Genomic DNA, 25,738 nt, shown 5'->3' with positions numbered 1-25,738 from the left:
ATGATCACGTCTGTGTTTGTATGTTTCTGTTTAAAGGAACTTATTGTAATATATATTGTTGATGTGTTAACATTAGGCTAGGATCCCAGCACTGTAGCTCATGCCTGAACAATGCATGCCAATCCATGCATTTTCTCTCTGAGGCCCATCACAGCCTTCGTGTGCATAAGAGACCAGATAGCACTTCAGCAGTATGACTGGGAGCCACTTGAAACCGCAAATCACCAACAAAAAACCCCACAAAAATGTGAACAGAGCATGCACAGACAGCAAAACATAAAACAAACAACAACAAACACGTTTACAATGTAAGAGCTGAAATAAAGCAGAGCATCGCCTTATTCAACCTCAGCAGGTGAAGTGTATATTGGGTGATGCAAAAGTTTTTTACTGCTCTATACATGTCTTTGAATGACCACAAAAGCACTGCGACTGTTGATTTGGGGTTCCAAATAAATTTTATTGGGTAGATGAATTTGCAAATATGCAGTCATCAAATTAATGAGGATCAAATATAGTCTCATTTACTGATTTTTCCATGCCCACTGCTGCATTCTTTTAAGTGAAAAGGACTTCCAGAGGTATGCAGATTTTCCAGAAATCAGGAAAGGAAAGAAATGCATGACATTAGAAAAACATTGTTGTAGAGCATTAAAATATCCATTTTATATTGAGTGAACACCTATGTCATTCAGAATTGAGAGATATTCAAAGCTAAATTTTCCAGGAGAGTAAAAGGGAAGTAAGATTGGAGTTATTTCTCATTTTATGCACATAGTGAGAGCAGTAAATGTTTTACATTCTCTTAAATTAGTAGGATTTAAAATGGCATAGGTTTAAGCATCCAGCTTTGACTCCGGTCATGATCTCCCAGTCTGAGTTTGAGCCCCACTTTGGGCTCTGTGCTGACGGCTCAGAGCCTGGAGCTTGCTTTGGATTCTGTGTCTCCCTCTCTCTTGGCCCCTCACCCACTCATGCTCTGTCTCCTGTCTCTCTGTCTCTCTCAAAAATAAATGAACATAAAAAAAATTTTTAATGGCAAAAAATGACTTTTTAAAGTTTTAATTTAAATTCCAGTTACTTAATATACAATGTAATACTAGTTTCAGGTGTACAGTATAGTGATTTAACACTTCCATACAACACCTGGTGCTCATCACAAGTACCCTCCTTAATCCCCGTGACCTGTTTCACCTATTCCCCGCCCACCTCTCCTCTGGTAGCCATCACTTTGTTCTCTGTAAGTAGGAGTCTGTTTCTTGTTTGCTTCTCTCTCTCTCTCTTTCCTCCTTTACTTGCTATTATTTGTATCCAGCTAACTGTGCAGATTGCAGTTAAACAGAATTGACACTAGGTGGCTCTCACAGATCACTTGAGAGCTGTTAGGTACTTAAGAATAACTAGATACTTGTTAAATTATTATAGAATAAAATACATGAAGATCTATCCTATTGGATATGTCCCTCCTTTTACGTCTGGTAGCACCTAGCATGTTACCTACAGTAGAATATTTATAGTAGTAGATTTATAAATAGTAGATATTTGCTTAATAGGAAAAAAGTAATAGCTAATGTGGGTGGTATAACATTAAGACTTGAGAATATAGATGAGACAGTATAGCAGAGTGTGCCTAAGAATTTGGGTTTTTGGAGTTTCAGATATCAGTTTGAATTCCAGCTCTGTGTACTTTGAGGGAAGTAACTTAGTGTCTCCGAGCCCAAGTTTCATCATCTGTCAAGTGGGGATAATATTAATATCTTAGTTACTTATTGCTATATAACAAATCACCCCCAAATTTAGCAGCTGAAGACAGCAAGCATTTATTATTTCACACAGTTCTGGAAGTCATGAATCTGGGAGTGTCTTAGCTGGGTAATTCTCAGGATCTCCCATGAGGTTGTAGTCAAGCTGTTTTCTGGGGCTGAGGTTTCCATAATGCTTGGAGGATCTTTTTTCCACGCTCATTCACATGGCTGCTGGCAAGAGGCCTCATCTCCTCACTACATGAACCTTTGCATAGAGCTGCCCATGACATTGCAGCTGGCTTCTCCCAAAGCAGATAGATGATCTGAGAGAAAGTAAGCAGTCAAAATGTAAACCACAATGTCTCTTATAACCTAATCTCAGAAGTGACATGCCGTCATTTCTTCCGCATTCTGTCAATAACACAGACCAATCCTGGAGTGACACAGTAGGGGACCACAGAAGGTTATGAATACCAGGAGACAGAATTCAGGGGGCCATCTTGGAAGCTGGTTACCACATATAGCATCTACCCCTTAAGGTTATTAGGGAGAGTAAATGACAATACAATATAAAGTAGTCACCACAGTGCTTAGCACACGGTAAGTGTTGTTTTCTTTAATAATGCTTGGAGTGTGTAAATATACCTTTTTACATGTACTTAATAGAAACAAACTATCCACAGTTGCCTAAAAGGACTATGCCTATTGAGAACTAACTTGTTTCTCTTGTTTCAAGTGTTTTACTACCTAATAGTTACTTTAGAAGAATGAATACCATGTGTCATTGTTTCTTCTGATGGCTAATCTCATGCCTTTTATACTGAATTTTTTTTAATGTTTATTTATTTTTGAAGGAGAGAGAGTGTGAGCAGTGAAGGGACAGAAAGAGAGGGAGACACAGAATCTGAAGCAGGCTCCAGGCTCTGAGCTGTCAGCACAGAGCCCATCATGGGGCTTGAACCCATGAGCCATGAGATCATGACCTGAGCTGAAGTCGGATACTTAACCAACTGAGCCACCCAGGTGCCCCATATTGATTTTTTAAATAACTTTATCTACGGAGGTTCATCTGTTCTTACCATGCTCTCCCCACCTCTCCGTATTTTCAGAAAGTGTCCTATTTGCAACCTGCATCCCCCTACCACTCTTCCTAATCCTGAGACTCTTAGTTTGGGTTGAATAATAAAAAGATGCAAAATTAGCTTTGAAGAGATGTCTTAAGAATGCGATGGGGCACTACTGGGTGGCTCAGTTGGCTAAACATCCAACTTCTGTCCAGATCATGATCTTGTGATTCATGGGTTCGAGCCCCATGATGGACTCTGTGCTGACAGCTCAGAGCCTGGAGCCTGCTCTGAATTCTGTGTCTCCCTCTCTCTCTGCCCTCCCCTGCTCATGCTGTCTCTCTGTCTCTCAAAAATAAATAAATGTTAAAAAATTATAAAAAAAGAACCCTAAAATGTAAACTGATATTTTTGATCAAATTGTGAGGACTCTGAGATATACTACTAATTATAGGTCTCATTCACTCAGAAAGCTTGTATTGAATACCTACTATGTACCTGCTACTATATTATGTACAGTGGGAGACACTTGGTACAATGTTAGACACTTGAGATACAGAGATGATAGATATCTGCTCTCAAGGGGGCTTACAGATTAGGGTGGGAGAAATACAAGAAGGCTTATACAATACTAATACTGTGATTAGTACAACAACACAGACAGCTGTGCAGCGCAGGGGAGGCCTCCACCCACAGGAGAGGGCCCAGAGATGGCTTCCCACAAGAGCCAATATGAAATTGCATCTTAATGGTGGAGTGGAATAAGCACATTCCAGTTTATTCATTTACTTATTCAGAAAATAGTTTTTGAGTGCTTGCTATCCTTTATGCACATTCTAGCGGCTAGGAATATAAAACCTAGTAAGGCCCTGTCCATAATGATTTTTTTTCTCTAATAAAAGTAATAGACGAGAGGGCACAATACATTATTGTAGTTATCTTGAAGTTCGTGTGGGATGGCATATAGGTCACTTGTACCTGGAGAGGGCAATCAAAAAAAGACTTCATACTTGATTGGAGGCTTACTTTAAATGGATTCTCAAATATGAATAGATGTTTGGCATGTAGTAAAAGAGGAGGGACCAGGCAGGCAGAATATGCAATGAGACAAGAGGAAAAAGTAAAAATAAAAATAAAGATAAAAAATTTTAAAAAATAGCAAGATTTAAGGAAATATAAGTACTTTATTAATGAGCTAGAGTTTAGGGTGCAGTGAGATTGGAGTAGTGAGCAGAAAGATCCTAAAAAATCTTAGATAATATATGAAGTAGTTTTGGATTGACTCTAAAATGATATGGATCCATTTGTGCACAAAATGCCAATCTTACTTTATATTTATTCCCATGAAATTCAGTCTTGAATTTCTTTCAGTTCTGAAAGAAATTTTTGATATTCACAGATTCATTAAAGATTATAAATAAATGACTGATATGATCATCTTTGCCTTTCATTCAGCAAGATCATCTCAGGTGCAGTGTGATGAATAGAGGAGAAGATTAAGACTGGAGGCAAGGAGCCTGATTGGACAGCTGATGTAGTAGAGCTGGTGAAGCATTATTTAAAACAGTGAGGAAATGTGAGAAGGGAGACTTGAGAGACAATTAAGAAGAAAGGACAAGACTTAGTTTCAATATGAGAGGTGCAAAAGAAAGGGTCTAAGATACCTCCAGTTTTCTGGCTAGAATGGTTGGGTAGCTGGAATTTCCATTCACTAAGCAAAAGGGGGAATGTGGAGAAAGGATAGAATTAACAGGAGATAAGGATGAGTGGGGTTTTAAGCATGTGGAATTAATGAGATGCCTTCAGGTTTTCTGCAAATGGAAAAATCAATTAGGCATGACAAACCCAAAGCTGCTGGGCACTGGCAGGTTTGCTTGGACTTGGTCTTCTCTGAAAGTCTAAGTTTCTAAGTCTGAGGTTGCCTTTTCATAGCAGTAAGATTCTACTAGAGTAAAATTAGGGATTTCAAGTTATGATAAATTTGATATGAATGATATGATAATTATAAGGGGCTAAGTTACTTTATACAGACGAGACACTCACACTCAGGGAGCATACTTTGTAGAAGTGACACCATTGCGGCATTGAGCAAATTCAGCATTGTTATGATGGCTGTCATGGAATTCTTTCCTGATCCTTTATCACTGGGTTAGATACCTGTCATATGTGCTCTCTGGATAGTCCTCTAATGTTGCCTGTGTAATGTTGCTTTTGTCACACTGATCTGTAATCTCACTAGAGGGTTCACTGTCTTATTCCTGTCATCTAGCAGAGTGTGTAACACCTCGGACCTAGTCAGTGAGTATATGTTAAATGATAGGTGTTACAGGAGTTGAAAGCTGTTATGCACTTTGTATGCTTTGGGAGAGATATTTGATTATATACCTTCTGAGTTCTTACATTTAGGTCTTTAATCAAAGTTTACCTCGTGTCTTTTCAATTACTTTTTCTTTTTACTCATACATTAACCACATAAAATTTTGTATAAAGCAAAATGCGATTATGTCATACGTTAGTTTCCATCCACCTCTCATTCTCACATTTTCTCCTGCCCCAGCTAACTCATGTTAAGACACATTCACATGTATAACATACATGATGGATACATAGGATGTGTGTGTGCTGTTATTTTACAAGTTGAGATAACATGCCCACTTGCCCGCATTTGTTTTTACACAGTAAATCCTGTGGAAATTACTCACAAGTCTCTGCCTGTGGGCTTCTGCCTCTTTTCATATTTTGTTGGCCATTTGGATTTGCTCTTCTGTGAATTACATACTTAAGTTCTGTCCCATCTATTAGGTTGTAAATTTTTCTTATAACTTTGTAAGAGCGATTTCTATATTTTTGATGTTTTCTATCATGTGTATTGCAAATATCTTTTTTCTAAATTTGTACTGACATTATTTATGGTCTTTCTTTGCCATATAGCTAAAAAATACTTTTGTGTGGTTATTTCTATATATTTATATAAAAATGTTTATTTATTTGAGAGAGAGAGAGAAACCATGAGCAAGGGAGGGGCATAGAGGGAGGCAGAGAGAGAATCCCAAGCAGGCTTCACGCTCAGTGCAGACCCTAATGGCAGGGCTCGATTCCACAGCTGTGAGGCCATGACCTGAGCTGAAATCAGGAGTTGGATGCTCAACTGATTGAGCCACCCAGATGTCCCTAGTTATTTTTATCTTTTATACTTTCTGTGTTTTTATGGTCTCTGACACAGGTTTATACATAGTCCCCTAGATTTTCTAGCAAAATTTTCATTAATTATTACATATTTATATTTATTTCTTATGATTATGTATCTATTTTTGAGAGAGAGAGCATGTGCATGTATGTGTGAGTGGGGGAGGGGCAGAGAGAGAGGCAGACAGAGAATCCCAGGCAGACTCTGCACTGTCAGTACAGAGGCCAACGTAGGGCTTCCACCCACAAACTGTGAGATCATGACCTGGGCTGAAATCAAATTAAAACTATTTATTTTAACTTTTTGTTTATATATTTAACAACAGGTGGTACTTACGAAGATTCATGTGCCAGTCATGGTCCAATGAGTTTGGGAGAACTGGAGTTGCAGCCAAATTCTAATGTTGCTCTTCCCTCAACACTTCTGACAATACAGGAAAATGATGTTAAGTCATCAGGAGCAGCTGAAGATAATCGTCAGGTAATAATCATTGTACTTTACTTAAAGTGAGAATGGTAATAATATTGTCTTAGCATGGTGTACTGCTGAGAGATTAGTCTTTGGAGTCAGTTTCAAATCGTGCTTCCTTTATTTACTAACTCAAGCCTGGATATAACTCTTAGCTCATCTGGACTTCGCTGTGACCTTGAATACACAGACGCTTTCCTAAGCCTTGGTTTCCTCATCTTTATTTTAAAGATTAAAAAATTATAGGTAGCTATTATCATGGATACTTTGTATCACCATGAAATAGCTAGCTCAGTAATTTGCACATAGCAGGTACTCAAGAAAAATTTATTATATTAAATTTTGCAAAGCTGTTACATAAGCAATTTCATAGTGAGTTAGGCCAATGGCCTATGTATTCTTGTGTGCTGAAAAAATAGGTTAATTACTCTCCAGCATGTAAAGAAATGTACATGTTATTAAAAACAGTTTTGTATCTATGTAATAGCAATGGATTTCTTACTGTAGATGAGTTTATTCACTAAGTATTGCATGGTATTGTATAGTATTACATGGTATTGGTATTACTGGTTGCAACCTCAGGAGTTTTCCTGGGTGAAATTCAGAATTGGCCCCCTATGCATGGAGAGCAAGGAGAGACCGAATAAAAACATAGGCCACTCCAGATTGGTAGATGGCAGGTTTAATAAGCAAGGGGACTTACTTACCAGGCCTGTGTCAGGCAGCTGTAAGATCAGTAGATCTCTACACCCAGTCGCCAGAATCTTAAAAGTTTATATAGAACCCTTAATTGGGTTCAGTCAGATATTCAATTCAGACGGTCTCGTAACACCTTCCTCTCTCAAGGCTATGTCCTTTAATGACTGCCAGTATAGAAATAGGAGGTGGGACACATATTCTAAGGACAGGGCAAGAGGAAGGAGCTTCCAGCTGCCAGGGTTCAGCTTGTGGGTCAACTCGTGGCTAGTAAGAATCCAGAGATATCTTTTTAAAGTCCTGTCAAAGTACATCTGATAGCTATTTTCAGGAACTCATTCATAATTAGGCCCATAAATAGGAAAAAGAAGAACTAAAATGGCTTTCACAATTTGTGATGTGTGATTGTGAAAGAATTTGTGACTACTGTAAATGTCAAATTTGGTTAGGCTATAGGTAAGGAAGAGAGATGACGGGGCTTGTGGTGGAGTGCACATGCCTTACATGGCAGAGAACAGTACCTCCTCATGCTTGTGAGAATTAAGTGATTTTACTATATAGAGAAGCTCTTTGAAAATTGCAGTGCATTATGCAGATTTTCATTTTATGTAAAAATGGTTATATGGAAGAGCTTAACAACCAAATTAAGTTTTTATCCTGTCTAAATCCATCATGTGTATATATCTAGAGTAGTTTGATTTATAAAGAGCTTTGAATTCTCTAGTAAAAAAGGAAATGATTTGAATATTTGAAATCTGTGTATATTATCCAAATCTTTTGAAAGATTTTATTTCTAGTGTCTTTTCTCTAGTAATATGTACTCTGTCACCCATGTAGCAATTAGCAGGCATGCATGTTACTCAAATTTTATATAAGAAACAACTAGCCTTTTATCTGATATGCCATTTGCCACTATCGTTTCCCATTCTGTCGGTTACCTGTTAGTTTTTTTGACTGTTTACTTTGCCTTGCAGAAGCTTTTGATCTTGATGAGGTCCCAGTAGTTCATTTTTGTTCTTGATTCCCTTGCCTCTGGGGATGTGTCTATGAATGTAAACTGGTGCAGCCGCTCTGGAAAACAGTGTGGAGGCTCCTCAAAAAACTATCGATGGAACTCCCCTATGACCCAGCAATAGCACTGCTAGGGATTTACCCAAGGAATACAGAAGTGCTGATCCATAGGAGCACATGTACCCCAATGTTCATAGCGGCACTTTTTACAGTAGCCAAATCATGGAAAGAGCCTAAATGTCCATCACCTGATGAGTGGATCAAGAAGATGTGGTATATATACACAATGGAGTACTACATGGCAATGAGAAAGAATGAAATATGGCCATTTGGAGCAAAGTGGACAGACCTCGAGGATGTCATGCTAAGGGAAATAAGTCAGGCAGAGAAGGACAGATACCGTATGTTTGCGCTCATAGGTCTAATAGGAGAAACCTAACAGAGGACCATAGGGAGAGGAAGGGGGAAAGAGAGCTGGGGAGAGAGAGGGACACAAATCATGAAAGACTATTGAATACTGAAAATGAACCGTAGACTGAAGGGGGAGGGGGCAGAAGGGAAGGGGGTGATGGTCATGGTGGGGGGCACTTGTGGGGAGAAACACTGGGTATTATATGGAAACCAATTTGACAATAAACTATTAAATAAAAAAAACCCAACTAAATAATTTAATTGCTCAAAACTTGTTGAAGTAACTTAAAAACAGTGTTATGACTTCATGTTTTAAATTCTTTAGTACCAACAAAAACATGACCAAGATGTAAAGCCAATTGAACACAAGCCTGCACAAAGTCGTTTAATACGTGTAAGAAATAAATCTGATATTTCACTTACACAGCAACAAGGTAAGATTCATTTTCTTGTAATATAATTGTTTGATACTTGCCCTGATATTGAACAAGTATATGATGAAAGTTCTTTATTTTAATATACATCTCATTCTTGTCTATAGGTTTTTCATTTTTTCCTAGTCTGTTAAGATAAAGAATCTCATATCAATTTTTTTGTTTAAAAAATTTTTGGGGGGTTTATTTATTTTTGAGACAAAGGCAGAGCACAAGTGGGGGGTGGGGCAGAGAGAGAGGGAGACACAGAATCCGAAGCAGGATCCAGGCTCTGAGCTGCCAGCACAGAACCTGATGTGGGGCTCAAACCCATGGATCGTGAGATCATTACCTGAGCCAAAGTTGGACACTCAGCCAACTGAGCCACCCAGGTGTCCCTGGGTCAATTTTTTTTAAGTTTATTTATTTTGAGAGACACACAGACAGTGTGAATAGGGGAGAGGCAGAGACAGGGAGAAAGAATCCCAAGCAGGCTCCATGCTCAGTGCAGAGCCCAACATGGAGCTTGAAGTCATATAACCATGAGATCATGACCTGAGCCGAAACCAGGAGTCGTACGCTTAATTGACTGAGCCACCCAGGCGCTCCAAGAATCTCATATCATATTTGACTGTATATTTGTTCTTTTTACCAATAAACACTACTTATAATGGATTTTTAAAACTCTTAGGTAGTGTTTTTCCTTTAATCTTATCTTTTGGTTCTTGTGCGGTTGATTACCTTTTCATCTGTATGTAGGTCTCTATCTGTATCAGAGTTGTCTATTTTAAATTACAGTTTGAGAAAGGCAGGGGCTGTGGCTGTAAAGGTGCTTCTTTGTAAAGGCTGTTCGGTGTTGTGGCTGTTGTTGACCAATAAATACAACTTAGAAAAACAAAGGATTCTCACATTGAATGCACATTATATAAATGACCTTTACTGTATTGTTTATCAAAGTTGTGTGGTTGAACTTCAATTCTATAATCAGCATCACAGCATTTTGATGGTGCCTTTCTGTTTCTTAAAGGCTGTTGGCCTTGTGCTTTTTTTACCTTCTTAAATTCTTAAATTTAGGTTATATTAAATTAAAAAAAAATTTTTTTTGTTTTTTTTTTATTTTTGAGAGACAGAGAGAGAGAGCGCGAGCAGGGGAGGGTCAGAGAGAGGGAGATACAGAATCTGAAGCAGGCTCCAGGCTCTGAGCTAGCTGTCAGCACAGAGCCTAACGCGGGACTAGAACCCACGAACCGTGAAATCATGACCTGAGCTGAAGCCGGATGCTTAACCGACTGAGCCACCCAGGCACCCCTATTAAATATAATAATGTAACATATATTAATTCTGAAATTTGGCAGTAGAAATTAAGATACCTTCTGTTTTAAAACTTTATTTCCACAATCCAGGAAGAAGTATTAGGAATGTTTTGAGCAGTAGAATGTTTTTCTTTACATTTATGATTGTGTTTTTTTTAATCTCATTTATTGAATGCCAATATAATTGCAAATGTAACTATGCATTTAGAGTTATAGGGAAGACCTAAACTAAGGATATACTCTAGATATTTATTAAAATTATGCTATATGAGGTTTAGGTTTTTACTTTTGTTGTTTGTTCCTCTTTTGCTTCTCAGAACTTTGACTTCCTGACCACCTTTTTAACCTGACCATAGTACAGTAGTGTGAATATTGTATTTTAGAATTTCATGGTAACTTGCCTGTAAAACTCTTCTTACAGTATTTAAAAATTAATCAGGACAGTAGATAGATAGGAACAAATGAATGTTTCTAAGGTAATAGCAGGACTGAGTTGATATGCTTCTACTGAGCACTGTTACCATTGACAGTCAAGGACTATACATTTAAGTTAGGTTTTTAAAAAATTATAATTTCTTAAAATCTTAATGTCGCCTTGGGAGACACTGTATGTGATAGAATGATCATTTTTCTCAAGTGATAGGAAAATTTGTTTGGTAGGATTTTAAAGTTAAGTGTCTCTTTTCAGGAAAATGACATCAGTTTCACATATATGAATGTCTGACCACAAGATGGCAATAGTTAAATTCTTGTTGACTTACAACAAAATGTCATAAAGTACAATGTTGTTAAATAATGTCCAATTAACATTTAATAAGTCAATAAAAATTGTAAGAATAAAAGAAACCGAGCTTTTAGCAGCTAAAACAAGTTTTATTTAGAGTGGTTAGATTTAATATATATAATTATTTTCATTTAATTTTATACATAATACAGAAGTTAGAGGAGCAGACCTATATCAGACAAATAAATACCCAGTGAGCTATAAATAGAACATTTAAAAATAGAAGCCAAGTGTTTCACTCTATAACTGATACATATCTCCATACTGAATACTTTTTAATGAATATGATTGCCTTGGCAAATATAGTCAGTTATGGCTTTTTACCCATAGATTTTGTGGGTTTATTTTTTCTCTGATGAAACTGTAAGACATTGCCAAATGTTTCAGAGAATACGAGAGTCACAATGCCAAAATAATCCTCTAGGGCTCTCAGGACTTTTGGTGACCTTGAAGGAATTCAATCCTATCTCTGATACAGGCCTTGAAGATAATGAAGGAAATTTACCTTATCACAGGGAATCAAAACCATATCTTTTCCGGCACATAAATGCTTCTAAGAGCACTTGAACCCCAAATTATGACTATTTTGGGGAGAAGTATTCTATATTTCACTTTGAAATGTGTAGTAGTTTAATATGTGTATATAAAGAATCAAGTAGCTTACTAGCAATAGCAGCTCTGATTTCAGTGATCAGTAAACATTAACCAAAGGGTTGGTAGGACATGAGTTCCAGCGCTGTGCTTCTGATGAATCTGTAAAATCCTTAGTTTTTTTCCCTTTGATTATTACTTTCAGCTTTTAATATAAAAAGAAATTGAATTGATCTGACAGATGACTATCTTTTTGAATCTAAGGGTGAAACTCTTTCCTTTGGTATTGAATTCTTTGGTTATATATTTTTTGACATGATACCATTATCTGATTCTAGGTCCTGATTAATGGTTTTATAGTGAAAGCAACAATTTAAGTGACTTTAATGAGTCATTTGATTTTTTTTTTCCTTTTTGCTATGCAAGTTAACTTTCACTGCTTCTTTATCTGTGCAAGTTGACTTTCTTCTGTATAAATAGGAAGTTAGTTTTAAACCTGCTTGTTACAAACCAAAGAACAATTAAATTATATAAAGTAGTGTATTCAAATAGTTCACTCTTTGTTTTTTCAGCATTTTATTTTATTTTTTTTATACAATTTATTTTTTTAACATATGCAATTATTTTCCGTCATTTACAATACAGTAGTTACAATGATACTCCAAACAGAAAAGCAAAGTAAAAAAATCAATTTTTACATTCTATCAGTATCTTTTTTTTTTTTTCATTTGAGTGTGGTTGACACTCAATGTTATGCTAGTTTTCTGGGTACAACATAGTGATTTGACAAGGTTATCCATTATGCTGTGCTCACCACAAGGGCAGCTACCATCTGTCATTATATGACAGAAACTTATTACAATATCACTGACTATATTCCTTATTGTGTTCTTTTTATTCCCGTGACTTACTCATTCCATAACTGGAAGCCTATATCTCCCACCCCACCCCGCAGCCTGTTTTACCCATCTGCCCCCGGACCCTTACTTCTAGCAACCATCAGGTTATTCTCTGTATTTATAGGTCTGATTCTGTTTGTTTATTCACTTGTTTTAGTTTTAGATTACACATAAGAGTGAAATCATATAGTATTTCTTTTTCAGTCTGACTTCCTTCACTTAGCATGATACTCTCTAGGTCCATCCTTGTTGTTTCAGATAGCACAATCTATCCTTTTTTTATTGCTGTGTCATATTCCTGTGTGTGTGTGTGTGTGTGTGTGTGTGTGTGTGTGTGTGTGAGAGAGAGAGAGAGAGAGAGAGAGAGATATCTTTCTTATCCACATCTCGATGGGCACTTAGATTGTTTCTGTGTCTTGGCTATTATAAATAATGTTACAGTAAACATAGAGGTGCAAATATCTTTTTGAATTAGTGTCTTTGTTTTATTTGGGTAGGTATCCAGTAGTGGAATTGTTGGATCATGTGATATTTCTATTTTTAATTTTTTGAGAACCTCGTATTTTCCACAGTGGCTGTACCAATATACATTACCACCAACAGTGTACCCTTTTCTCCACATCCTTGCCAACACTTGTTATTTCTTGTCCTTTTTAAAAAATTTTCTTGATGTTTTTATTTATTTTTGAGGGTGAGCAGGAAAGGGGGCAGAGAGAGAGAGAGAGAGAGAGAGAGAGAGAGAATCGAAAGCAGGCTCTGGGCTCCAGGCTGTCAGCACAGAGCCTGACACAGGGCTCAGACTCAGGAGCGATGAGATCGTGACCTGAGCTGAAGTCAGATGGCTAACCAACTGAGCCACCCAGGTGCCCCTCTTGTCCTTTTTATTTTAGCCATTCTGAAAGGTATGAGGTGATATCTCACTGTGGTTTTGATTTGTATTTTCCTGATGATGAGTGATGTTGAGCATCTTTACATGTTTCTGTTGGCCACTTGTCTTTTTTAGAAAAATGTCTATTTAAATCCTCTGCCTCTTTTTTAATCAGATTGGTTTTTACTGTTGAGGTATATAAGTTCTTTATTTTGGATATTAACCCCTTATTGGATATATCATTTGCAAATATCTTCTCACATTTAATAGGGTCACTTTTCTGTTTTTGTTGATGGTTTTCTTCACTATGCAAAAGCTTTTTATTTTGTGAAGACACAAAAACATATATGCAAAGGAGTACATTCACCCCAATGTTTATAGCAGGATTATCAACAATAGCCAAAATATGGAGAGAGCCCAAATGACCATCAACTGATGAATGGATAAAGAAGACTTGGTATATACTATGGAATATTACTCAGCCTTCAAAAAGAATGAAATCTTGCCAATTGTAATAACGTGGATGGAGCTAGAATGTTTTATGGTAAGCAAAATAAGTCGATCAAAGAAGAGCAAATACCATATGATTTTACTCATATGTAGAATTCAAGAAACAAAACAGATGAACATATGGGAAGGCACTTGTGTTGTTAAAGAGGTCACTTACTGTGATGAGCACTGGGTGGTGTATATAAATGATGAATTCTACTCCTGAAACCAATATTTCACTGTATGTTAACTAACTAAAATTTAAATTAAAAAAATGTTCATAAAAAATTTTAAAGTAAAATAAATAACAGTGTAGAAAATCTAAGCAACAGTATCAACTAATGGCCTAGTTGATAAAAAGCTGATTTGGGGGCACCTGGTGGCTCAGTTAGTTAAGTGTTCCAGCTGCAGCTCAGGTCATGATCTCACAGTTCATTGGTTCAGGCCCCACGTCAGGCTTCTTGCTGACAGCACAGAGCCTGCTTGGGATTCTCTCTCTCTCCCTCTCTACCCTTCCTTCCCTAATTCTTTCTCTCTCTCTCAAAATAAGTAAATAAGCTTAAAAAATTTTAAAAGCTGATCTCACTTCCTAACTAAGTAAACATGGACCATTAACCAAGATTGACAATATTCTGTGTCATTAAACAGTTAAAATCATACAAAATATATTCTCTGATCTCAGTGGAATGAAAATGAATAACAAAGATTCCTGGAACATTTCTAAATATTTGGAAATTAAATTGCACACATTTGAATAAACCTTGGTCAAAAAAGGAAATTACAAAGGGAATTAGAAATACTTTGAACTGAATAAAAATGAAAATACCGAAACTCATGGGATGTGGCTAAAGTGTGATTAGAGGTAAATTTATGGCATAAATGCTTATATGATGATAGAATAGAAAGGACTAAAATCAGTCCTCTAAACCTCTAACATAGGAAACCTGAAAAAGAAGAGCAATTAAGCTTCTAATAAGCAGAAGAAAAGGAAAAAACAGAATGAAATTGAAGACCTAAACATAATAGAAACCCAATGAAACCAGAGGCTGGTTAAAATGATTGGTAAATCGATAACCCTTAGCCAGGATGATGAAGGAAAAAGGAGTAAACACACAAATTATCAGTATTAGGAATTAAAGAGCGGAAATCCATACAGACCCTATAGAAATTAAAAGATTATGAAGTAATATTAGAGTATTTTTATGCTCATAAAATTAGCAACATAGGTAAAATGGAAAAATTTTTATCAAACTTGAGAAGAAACTGATAAACTAAGTAATCTGATATTTGTTAAATAGAAAATGAATTCTTAGTTTCAAGTGCTCCAATAAACGAAACCTGAGGCTCAGATGGCTTCACTGGAGAATTCTACCAGATATTTAAGAGAGAAATAATAACAATTCTACTTAAACTCTCCCAGAAAATGGAAGAGCATTACTCTGATGTCAAAACCAGACAAAGACATTTCTGGAAAAGCAATTTATAGGCCCGTATCTCCCATGAACATAAACACAAAACTTCACTACAAAATATTAGCACATTGAATCCAACAATATATAGAAAGACAGTGAGTGGACAAAGTGGATTTACCCCAGGAAAGAAAGGTTGGTTCAACATTCAAAAACCAATGTAATTCACTGTATAAATAGACTTAAAAAAATGTGATTGTCTCAATAGCTATAAAAAAGCTTTTGATAGTATTCAGCATCCTTTTATGATTACAGTGTTCAACCAAAAATCATAGGAATCTTTCTCAACATGATAAAGGAAAGGCATTTACAAGAAGCCTATCGTCATCATCACACGTGGTTGTGAAAGACTACATGCTTTCCTAATAAAACTGGAAACAAGCAATGAGGTCTGCTCTCACTGCTCCTTTTCAAAATCATACTGGCTGTTCTAGCCAATGCAGTGATGCAAGAAAAAGGAAAAGAGGCATACAGATTAGAAAAGAAGAAATAAAGTCATTTTTATTTGCTGATGCGTGATTGTAGAAAATACCACAGGCCTACAATAAACCTTCTAGAACCAACACATTTTCTCAAGTTCACAGGGACTACAATGTCAGTGTACAAAAATCAATGATAGTTCTTTGAACTAGCAATGAAAAATTAGAAATTGTAATTAAAAAGTACAATTTATCATAGCAACAGAAATATGAAATATCTAGGTTTAAATCTAATAAGATATTTTCTCTTTTTGAAGTATATAATTTATTGTCAAATTGGCTTCCGTACAACACCCAGTGCTCATCCCAAAAGTGTCTTCCTCCATGCCCATCACCCACTTTCCCCTCTCCCCCACCCCCCATCTACCCTCAGTTTGTTCTCTGTATTTAAGAGCCTCTTATGGTTTGCCTCCCTCCCTCTCTGTAACTTTTTTTTTCCCCTTCCCCTCCTCCATGGTCTTCTGTTAGGTTTCTCAAGATCCACATATCAGTGAAAACAAATGATATCTGTCTTTCTCTGGCTGACTTATTTCACTCAGCATAATACCTTCCAGTTCTATCCACATTGCTGCAAATGGCAAGATTTCATTCTTTCTCATTGCCAAGTAGTATTCCATTGTATATATAAATCACATCTTCTTCCATTCATCAGTTAGTGGACACTTAGGCTCTTTCCATAATTTGGCTATTGTTGAAAGCGTTGCTATAAACATTGGGGTACATGTGCCCCTATGCATCAGCCCTCCTGTATCCCTTGGGTAAATTCCTAGCAGTGCTATTGCTGGTTCATAGGGTAGTTATATTTTTAATTTTTTGAGGAACCTCCCCACTGTTTTCCAGAGCGGCTGCACCAGTTTACATTCCCACCAACAGTGTAGGAGGGTGCCCATTTCTCTACATCCTCGCCAGCATCTATAGTCTCCTGATTTGTTCATTTTAGCCACTCTGACCGGCATAAGGTGGTATCTCAGTGTGGCATTGATTTGTATCTCCCTGACGATGAGTGACATTGAGCATTGTTTCATGTGTCTTCAGGATTTGTATGCTAAAAACTACAAAAACATCTGATGAGAGAAATCAAAGATATATAAGTGGATAGATGATAATATGTTTATAGATGAAAAGACTCAAAATTAAGATGTCAGTTCTCCCCAAATTGATCCATACATTCAGTGCAATTTCAATAAAAATCCTAACAAGGTTTTGGTAGAAACTGACAAGCTCATAAGGAAATGCAGAGAGCCTGGAATAGCCAAAATAACTTTTAAAAAGAAAAGGTTGGAGGACTTATACTATGACTTTAAGACATTTTCTAACACTACAGTAATCGTGATAGTATAGTAATGGCATAAAAATTAATAGGTACTTAGATCAATGGAATAGAATATGGAATCCAAAAATAGTCTGTACATTTATGATCAATTGATTTTTCACAAATGGGAAAGAATTGACTGACGAAAGGATAATCTCAACAAATGTTGGGTCACTCATATGCCAAAATGAACCATGACCCATTATCTTCCAAACATACAAAAACATATAAAACCTACAAAAACATACAAAAATTAGCTCAAAATGGATTCAAATCTAAATGTAAAGCCAAAAGTACTAAAACTTCTAAAAGAAAAATAGAAAATCTTTGTGACCTGTGGTTAGGCAAAGATTTTTAAGATGTTACAGAAGAGTCCTAGTTCCTAGAAGAATATATTGATTAATTGTACTTAATGAAAATAAAAACGTCTTCAAAAGACTGTTAAGAGAACAAAAAAAGATAAGCTACAGATTAGGAGAAAATATTTGCAAATCCACATGATAACGAACTTGTATCTAAAATATATTTTAAAAACACAAAACTCAATAGTAGGAAAATGAGCAACCCAATTTTAAAATGAGGTTAGAGGTCTGAACAGACACTTCACTAAAAAATGATGGCCAGTGAGCACACAGGAAGATGTTAAGCATCATTAGTTAGTAGGGAGATGCAAATTAAAAAGTAGATACCGCTGAATACCCATTAGGTTGGCTGAAATGAAAGAAACTGGTATCATGCGTTGTTGAGAATGCAGAGCAGTTTTAATCCTCATACATTGCTGGTGGGAAGGCAAAATGCTACAGCCACCTTGGAAAAACAGTTTGGCAGTTTCTTATGAAATTAAATATAAATTTACCATCCAACCCAGCAGTCCACTTACTAGCTATTTATTCAAGAGAACTGAAAGCCTATGTTTACATAAAACCGTACTCAAATAATTTTTATCAGTTTCATTTATGATTACCAAAACCTGAAATCAACCTAGATGTGCTCCAACAGGGAAATGGATAAACAACGTATGGTGCATCCATACAATGGAATACTACTCAGCAATGAAAAGGAGTGAAATATTGATATATATAAAAGCATGGATGAATCTCACTGCTTTATATAAAATGAAAGAAGCCAAATTCAAAAGGCTCCACACAGCCTTTCTGTGACAATTACAGCTATATAGTATTTGGGAGAAAACAAAAGTATATATATGGAGAACAGATCAATGGCTTCCTACGAGTGAGAGCAGGGTTTGACTACAAATGGCAGGAGGAGCATTGAAGATGATATAGATGTTCTCGATCTTAGTTGTGATGGTGGTTATATAATCGTGTGTTTGTCAACAGTGAATCATGGGCACCTGGTTGGCGCAGTCATTAAGCTGACTTCACCTCAGGTCATTTATCTCACAGTTCATGAGTTTGAATCCCATATCAGGTGAGCTCATGCCCCCTCAAGTGAGCACCAGACCCTATTTGGGTAAAACATGAGCCCTGGACCCTGGGTGAGCCCCTCTTCTCTCTCTGTCCCTTGTGGGATTCTCTCTTTCTCTCTCCCCCTCCTTCCCTCTCTCTCCCCTTGCTCTCGGATCCTTTCTCTCTCTCTCAAAAAAAAAAAAAAGTGAATCTTACTGGGTATAAATTATACTTCAGTAAAGCTAACCTTAAATATTACTGATTTTATGACCTTTTTCTATTATGAATTTTCTTAATTAACTTTTGTTAAAAGTTTGTTATGTGGGAATGTATAAAATGTGCTGTTAAAAGGTGTTTAAATGTGACACTGAGTATATTACATATATTTATTCACATCTTTTTTTCTGTATTTAAAACTTCAGGAAGAGATAGTTGGCTATACTTTTATAATACACTGTATCTTCAATATAATAGACATTGGATTTCTAGGTATTTATTTGAGCATACATTTTATTCAAGCTAGAGGTCTGGAACATTTATGCTTTGCAATTAATAGCAGCTAACTAGAAACAGAAGAGAAGATAGTATGTGTGGTAATCTGAAAATAAATTTTTAGATTTCAGAAAAGAAGAAACTGTCAGCTCAAAACGTTTTATTGGCACATCCAATATAATGTATCATTAACCAGGCTACTTCAATAAATATTGAATGTCTCCACACACTAGTTCTAAGCCTTGATATTTTTGCATGTTATCTTCCTTTTATGTGGAGTTTTCTTCTTTCCCCACTTTTGCATGTCTACAGACTTCTTTTTCAACATTTAGCTCCATTTTTCTGAGTCCTTACTGAACCTCCGATTGTAAAATGACTTATTTAGCTTTAATTCCAACCTCAGCTTTTTTGTGCCCTGAGCATGATCATAGTTTACTGATAGTTTCCACTCACCAAAGGCCAGCCAGGTAGTCTCTGTTTTATCTCATTCATTCCTCTCCACACCATGACATGCAGGTAGCTTCATTCCCCTTTTATAAGAGAAAAGGATGAAGTTCATGAAGGATAACTAATTTTCCCAAAGCACGCAGCTTTAGAAAATGGAGATCTAGAATTCCATCTCTTACCTACCTGAGTGCAAAGCTGATACTCTTTTCCTTGTTTTATACCATTTTGTGGGCTAAGCATTTAATACATATTTTTTATGTGACTTAACAGCTTTCTGGTGGGAACTGCTCTTACCATTTACACATTGCCCAGACTGATTATTCAGAATGTCAGAGAAACTGATATATGGGATAGTTCTGTGGTTTATTTGTGAAGATAGATTATCTTGTTTGTTATTTAAGAAGTGATGTTTCCCAATGTGTTTAATACATAGTAATTAATAAGTATTTATTGAGTCAAATTTGAATATCATTTGCTATTGACCATAAACATTTAATTCTGTTACATAGTAAAAAGACAGAAGAAAGAGGAAAAGAGAGAAAAGAGAATATTTAATCTCAATTGTTTTTCAATTACTGACACTTGAATGTAGATAGTAAGCTACAGTGGAATAACCCAAAGGCATTTTTACCTGTTTTTCTAAAACATTGTGTGATTTCTTTTGTAGTATTAATGTTTTCTTATTCTTCAAGGACATATTAGTTGAGCAATGGGTAGGGGCAGCCAAGAATTTTCCCAAGGACAGGAAAAGTTAAATCAGGTTACATATTAGTGGGCAGTCGTTTTGAACTCTAGAGGAGGGGAGAATAGTATGGCATTCATTCACTCACTCTGTTTTTAAAAATTGAGATATAATTCTTATTTTAGAATTATCCTTTTTAAAATCTACAACTAAAAAATTTTTAATGCTTTTATTTATTTATGAGAGAGAGACCAGGAGACAGAGTGCGAGTCGGGGAGGGGCGGAGAAGGAGAAGGAGACAGAATCTGAAGCAGGCTCCAGACTCCAGGCTGTCAGCACAAAGCCTGATGCAGGACTCGAACTCACAAACCATAAGATCATGACCTGAGCTGAAATTGGCTATTCAACTGACTGAGCCACCCAGGTGCCCCAAAATGTACAATTTAGTGGTTTTTAGTACTTTTTTTAAGTATTGGAACCATGACCATTATCTAATTCTAGGACCTTTCCTTTTGTTTAAAAAGAAACCCCATACCTGTTAGTATTCCTTCTCTTTCTCCTTTCCCCCATTTCCTGGAAACTGCTAATATGCTCTCTATCTCTATGGATTTACCTACTTCTAGGCATTTTATATAAACGGAATCGTACAGTATGGTTTTGGTGTCTGGCTTCTTTCACGTAATGTGTTTTCAAGGTTTGTTCATAGTGTAGCACATGTAATTACTCCATTCCTCTTTATGGCTGAATAATATTCCAGCCTATATTCATTCTTTGGTCAGCCTTTCCTAGCATGCTTTTTGTGTAAAGGACTGTAGAAGGTACTGTGGACCTAGAGGGAGGAATAAGACAAAGCAACTACTCTCAAGGATAAAGAGAAAAAAGGGGTGGTTAAGAAGAATAATTTTTGAAAAACACTGCGTCTCCAATAGTTTGTTAGAATGCTATTAAATACAAAAAGACAAGCAGCTTTATGTAATCATACTGTCAAATTGTCACTTTTTTCTTATAGTGCTGAAAAAAACACATGGTAGCAAGTGTGTTAGGTCCACTACTGACTGTCTTTATGTATATACATTCTTCCATTTTATGTGAGGATGTTTGGAGGGAAGTGAGGGCATAATCCATAGGAGAAAAGACACTCTTCTGGCACATTAATGGATTTTTAACACAGATGATTATTTCAGCTGTTTATTCCTACAAGAAAGGATTTACACCTTTGCAAAAGAATACCTATTATATATAATTCTTTATTCACACACACATATAATCATGGAGATAAATGTGCATAACTAAAGATATTCTGTTAGAATGAGCAAAATATATAAAGGGATTGATATGGAAAATCTGTTAAATAAGACACTGAAAACTGTTCAAGGATTTCCATAACATTTTCGTTTGTTGGTACTAAAAGTAATTTCCTTTTCTATATAAGAGTTTTAAGTGTGGAAATTATTTAACTTTCCTATTGTAGAATTACTGTACACTGTATATGGAAAGCTTAGGTTTTCCTCAAGTCTTTGACATTAAACACATCTCACCAAAAGCATACATCAGCATTGTTTTTGAAGACTCGCCAACATTCCAGAAACCTCTGCATTGTGCTTAGCCAGACTTCCTGAAACCTGACTTTAAAGGTTTTATGACTTTTTATAGAGATCAAATTGATGTAAAATATAATTTAAACTGATAAACTTAGTGCCTTTTATTCATCAGCCACTAAAGAACAGTTTAACTTTCCAAAGTAATAATTGTACAGGTAAATAAATGTAGATTATCAGTGAGGTAGATCATTATTTTTTTAAGTTTATTTACTTATTTTTGAGAAGAGAGAGCGTGTGAGCAAGGGGGAGGGGCAGAGAGAGAGAGGAAAACAGAGGTTTTGAAGCAGGTTCTTCGCTGATAGCAGAGAGCCTGATGTGGGGCTCAAACTCACAGATCACGAGATCATGACCTGAACCAAAGCTGGGTGCTCAACCGACTGAGCCACCTAGGTGCCCCTAGATTCATAAGTCTTGAAAGCAGAGGGACCATCCAGTTCAGTAGAACCAAAGGTCATAATTCTGATTAGTGGTAGCATCTGATCTTCTTAGATCAGTAATATTTATGAATATTACTTGAAATATTTCTGAATATTTCTATTATATTACACCACCATTCCCCAAGGAAAACTAATTGCAGTTATAAGTTAATGTGTTATAAATGCTATTCTAATCAACATAATAATCGTTTTAACTTTTGGCAAATTTGGTTTTTTTATAAATAAAAATTAGGTAGACTATTTCAACTAACAGATTATTCTACTAACCCATTTCTACCCTAAATAATAGAAAAAAAAAAGCGTGGTTATTTCAATTCAAAATAAATTAGAATAGAGAAGTAATGTAGACTTAATATATTATAGGATGAACTACTACTAGATGTTTTTTTGTTAGTCTCTAATTCAGTGGTTCTCGAACCTTCACAGACATAGGAATCTCTGGCACTCTAAATTCAAAATCTAGATCCCCACCCCACCCTGAGAATCTGATTGTTTGCTTAAGGTGGGGCCTGGGAATCAGAATGTTAACTGGGGAGGTGCCTGGGTGGCTCACTTGGTTAAGGGTTAAGTGGCCGACTTTGGCTCAGGTCATGATCTCCCAGTTTGTGAGTTCGAGCCCTGCATCAGGCTCTGTGCAGCCTGGAGCCTGCTTCAGATTCTTTGTCTCCTCTCTCTAACCTTTCCCAGCTCATGCTCTGTCTCTCTGTCTCTCAAAAATAAATAAACATTTAAAAAAAAATTTTTTTTTAATGTTAACTGGGACCCCTGGTTATTCTGATACAGGAGGAGGAAGACCACTCTTTGTGAAATATTGCTTAATGACTCCAGATAGTCTTGTGACTTTTGTTCTACTGTAGAATTAGAAGCACTACAGCATAAAGCTTGTACCCTAGAGTCAGACTGCCTTGGGTTCAAATCCTAGCTCCACTATTCCTTAGCTGGTGGCCTTGGGCAGGATACTTAACGTCTGTGTGTGTGTTCATATGGTGGACATGCAGTGCACTTAGAAAAGGACCTGACACGTATTGAGAACTATGAAAATATTAGCTGTGGTTAGCGTGATTGTCTCTAGGATACTTCTGCTTTTGGAATACTCATGTCGTAATCAGCTCTTCTTTAATAGCTAGGAATTGAACCTATAATTGGTCCTGAGCTTTAAGGATGTTTGTAAGAAAATGCCATAGATGGTACATGTTCTATACCTTGTTAGGGAAATGAACTGACTTTCAATACATCTTTTTACTTTCCAGTGAATATTTTTAAGACCTTGGGTTATTTTATAGAATTTTCCATTGACTTGCTTGCTGGGCAGCTAAATATAGCTTATTAAATAAACCAAGGTGATCTCCAATCTTCAATCCTATCTATTGGCAAGTGAGTATTTTAGTAAATTCATTCTGTCAGCAATTCTCTCATCTTTAAATCCAAAAGAGAAACTGATAACTTAGGAGCTCAATAATTACATATGAGCTGTGGCATCCTCATTAAACGTAGATTAAGATTATCGGCAGGGGCACCTGGGTGGGTCATTTGTTTGGGCAACCAACTCTTGACTTCAGCCCAGGTCGTGATCTCATGGTTCATGGGTTTGAGCCCCACATGGGGCTCTGTGCTGCCTGTGCAGAGCCTGGTTAGAATTCTCTCTCTCCCTCTCTCTCTGGCCCTCCTCTGCTTGGGTGGGTGCTCTCTCAAAATAAGTTGATAAACTTAAAAAAATAAAATATTAAGAAAGATTAGGGACAGTCAGGTACACATGAAGGTATTAAAGTGATTAAATTTCTTAGAAAACGCCCCCCTCTAAGTACCTGTAATGGCAAAAGGCAATATAATTTCATTGTCACCCTCTAGTAACCTTCCTTTTTGTTCTTGTAAACATATTTTTTCCCTTTTTACTGTACTTAACATAATTTTTAACTTTATTGTTTTTAATTTTTATTTATTTTTGAGAGAGAGTGAGAGAGGCAGCGCATGAGCAGGGTAGAGACAGAAACAGAGGCACAGACTCAGAAGCAAACTTTAGGCTCTGAGCTGTTAGCATAGAGCCTGACACGGGGCTTGAACTCATGAACCACAAGATCATGACCTGAACTGAAGTCGGACGCTTAACTGACTGAGCCACCCAGATACCCCTGTACTTATATAATTTATTTTATTTGGTAGAAAAGTTAATGAAGTTTCTTATCCATGAAAATTTTGCTTTTTACCACTATTATTATTTATGTTCAATAGAATAAGATTTTATTTATGTAAAATGCCCCCAGATTTTTGCCTTTGGCCCTAGCCTTTCCCCATTTCTTTCTAAACAAAGCTCTAACATCATCTAGGTAGACTTAACACAGCTAGCTTTATAAAATATCATTAAACTTTTTTTAAGTGGGAAAAATCTTCCAAGATTTTCTTTTGCTACAGGTAATAGCACTGATTAAGAAAATGCTGTATTTCTTTTCTTATAATTCATATGTAAACATGTAATTCAGGCCCAGTGGCAGCTCTTAGAAGACAGGTCTTACCAAAGCAACCCCGTGATGGCTTAGGAATAGAAAGTAATGAAAGTGACATGATTGAAGGTGGGAGGGACAAATTAAAATTTAGGAGCTTAGAAATGTGAAGTCTTCAAGGAAAATTTTACTGACTTTTGAATAGTGTTTATGATATCTATTTAAAAAGAAGAAATTCTCAAAGGGAATTATCTTTAAACAGTATTCTCATTGCCAACAGTATCTGGTTTAGGGAGAATTCAAATTACTTTCTCTCCTATTTCCTTTCCTATATAGTATCATCTCCTTTAAGGTAGAAGAGATAAAGAATTGGATTTACATGATGTTCAGAAACAAGGGGATACTAATTACCTGGAACTAAGTTTTCTAAGATATTATTCCCCTGCCTTTCATCCTCTCTAGCTTTTCTCCTTGAAACTTCAATTTTTAGAAGAATTTATATGTTTGGAATAATGAGAAGCTGTGATCCTTGGAGTACGTAGGGATAGTTGTCCTATTCATTATGGAGCTTAGTGCCTCTTTCTTCCTTCCTCCCGTAACTAACATGGCTGGTGTGGGTGATGGGACAAGGGAGCAGAGACTGGGAGGTAGCTAGTGCCTCAGCTAAACAGAGCCACTTCGGTCATGTGTTCTTTCTCCCACCTGTAGTGGGACCTCCAATTAGTCTTCTTTCTCTTGACTGACTATTCCTGGGGCCTCGTATCTTGCTTGACCAATATGGTTGACCCACTTCAGTTCTGTCTTATCACCATGCAAGACTTCCATGCCTCTTTGATCTATGCTAATTCCCACTCTGCATTCCTCCTACTTTTAAGGGTCTCTGATTTTGTTCTCTGGTCTCCAGATCCTGCAGCAGGATGATGCTGTTTGTGCAATTATAGCCTGTTAGCAAACCGTTGAGTTGGAGCGGGACTTTTACCATTCCCTAGGAATTCTTTTATTGATTTCATATTGACCTCAGCTCTCAGATAGC

General features: G+C 36.5%; 1 protein-coding gene across 4 annotated transcripts in view; it reads left to right on the top strand.

The window, feature by feature from the left end:
* KIAA0586 (KIAA0586 ortholog) overlaps positions 1–25,738 on the top strand; it is a 117,027-nt gene that overhangs the window by 70,213 nt on the left and 21,076 nt on the right. For all 4 annotated transcript variants that reach the window (XM_029951481.1, XM_029951482.1, XM_029951483.1 and 1 more), the window contains exons 29-30: positions 6,322–6,476; positions 8,908–9,016. In XM_029951481.1, the coding sequence (XP_029807341.1) occupies positions 6,322–6,476; positions 8,908–9,016 (264 nt within the window). The remainder of the gene's footprint in view (positions 1–6,321; positions 6,477–8,907; positions 9,017–25,738) is intronic.

Source organism: Suricata suricatta, chromosome 9, assembly GCF_006229205.1.
Source record: "Suricata suricatta isolate VVHF042 chromosome 9, meerkat_22Aug2017_6uvM2_HiC, whole genome shotgun sequence".
In the NCBI taxonomy this organism is placed as follows: Eukaryota; Metazoa; Chordata; class Mammalia; order Carnivora; family Herpestidae; genus Suricata; species Suricata suricatta.
Note: the sequence above shows the minus strand (reverse complement) of the source record. Positions and strands in the feature narration are given on the sequence as shown.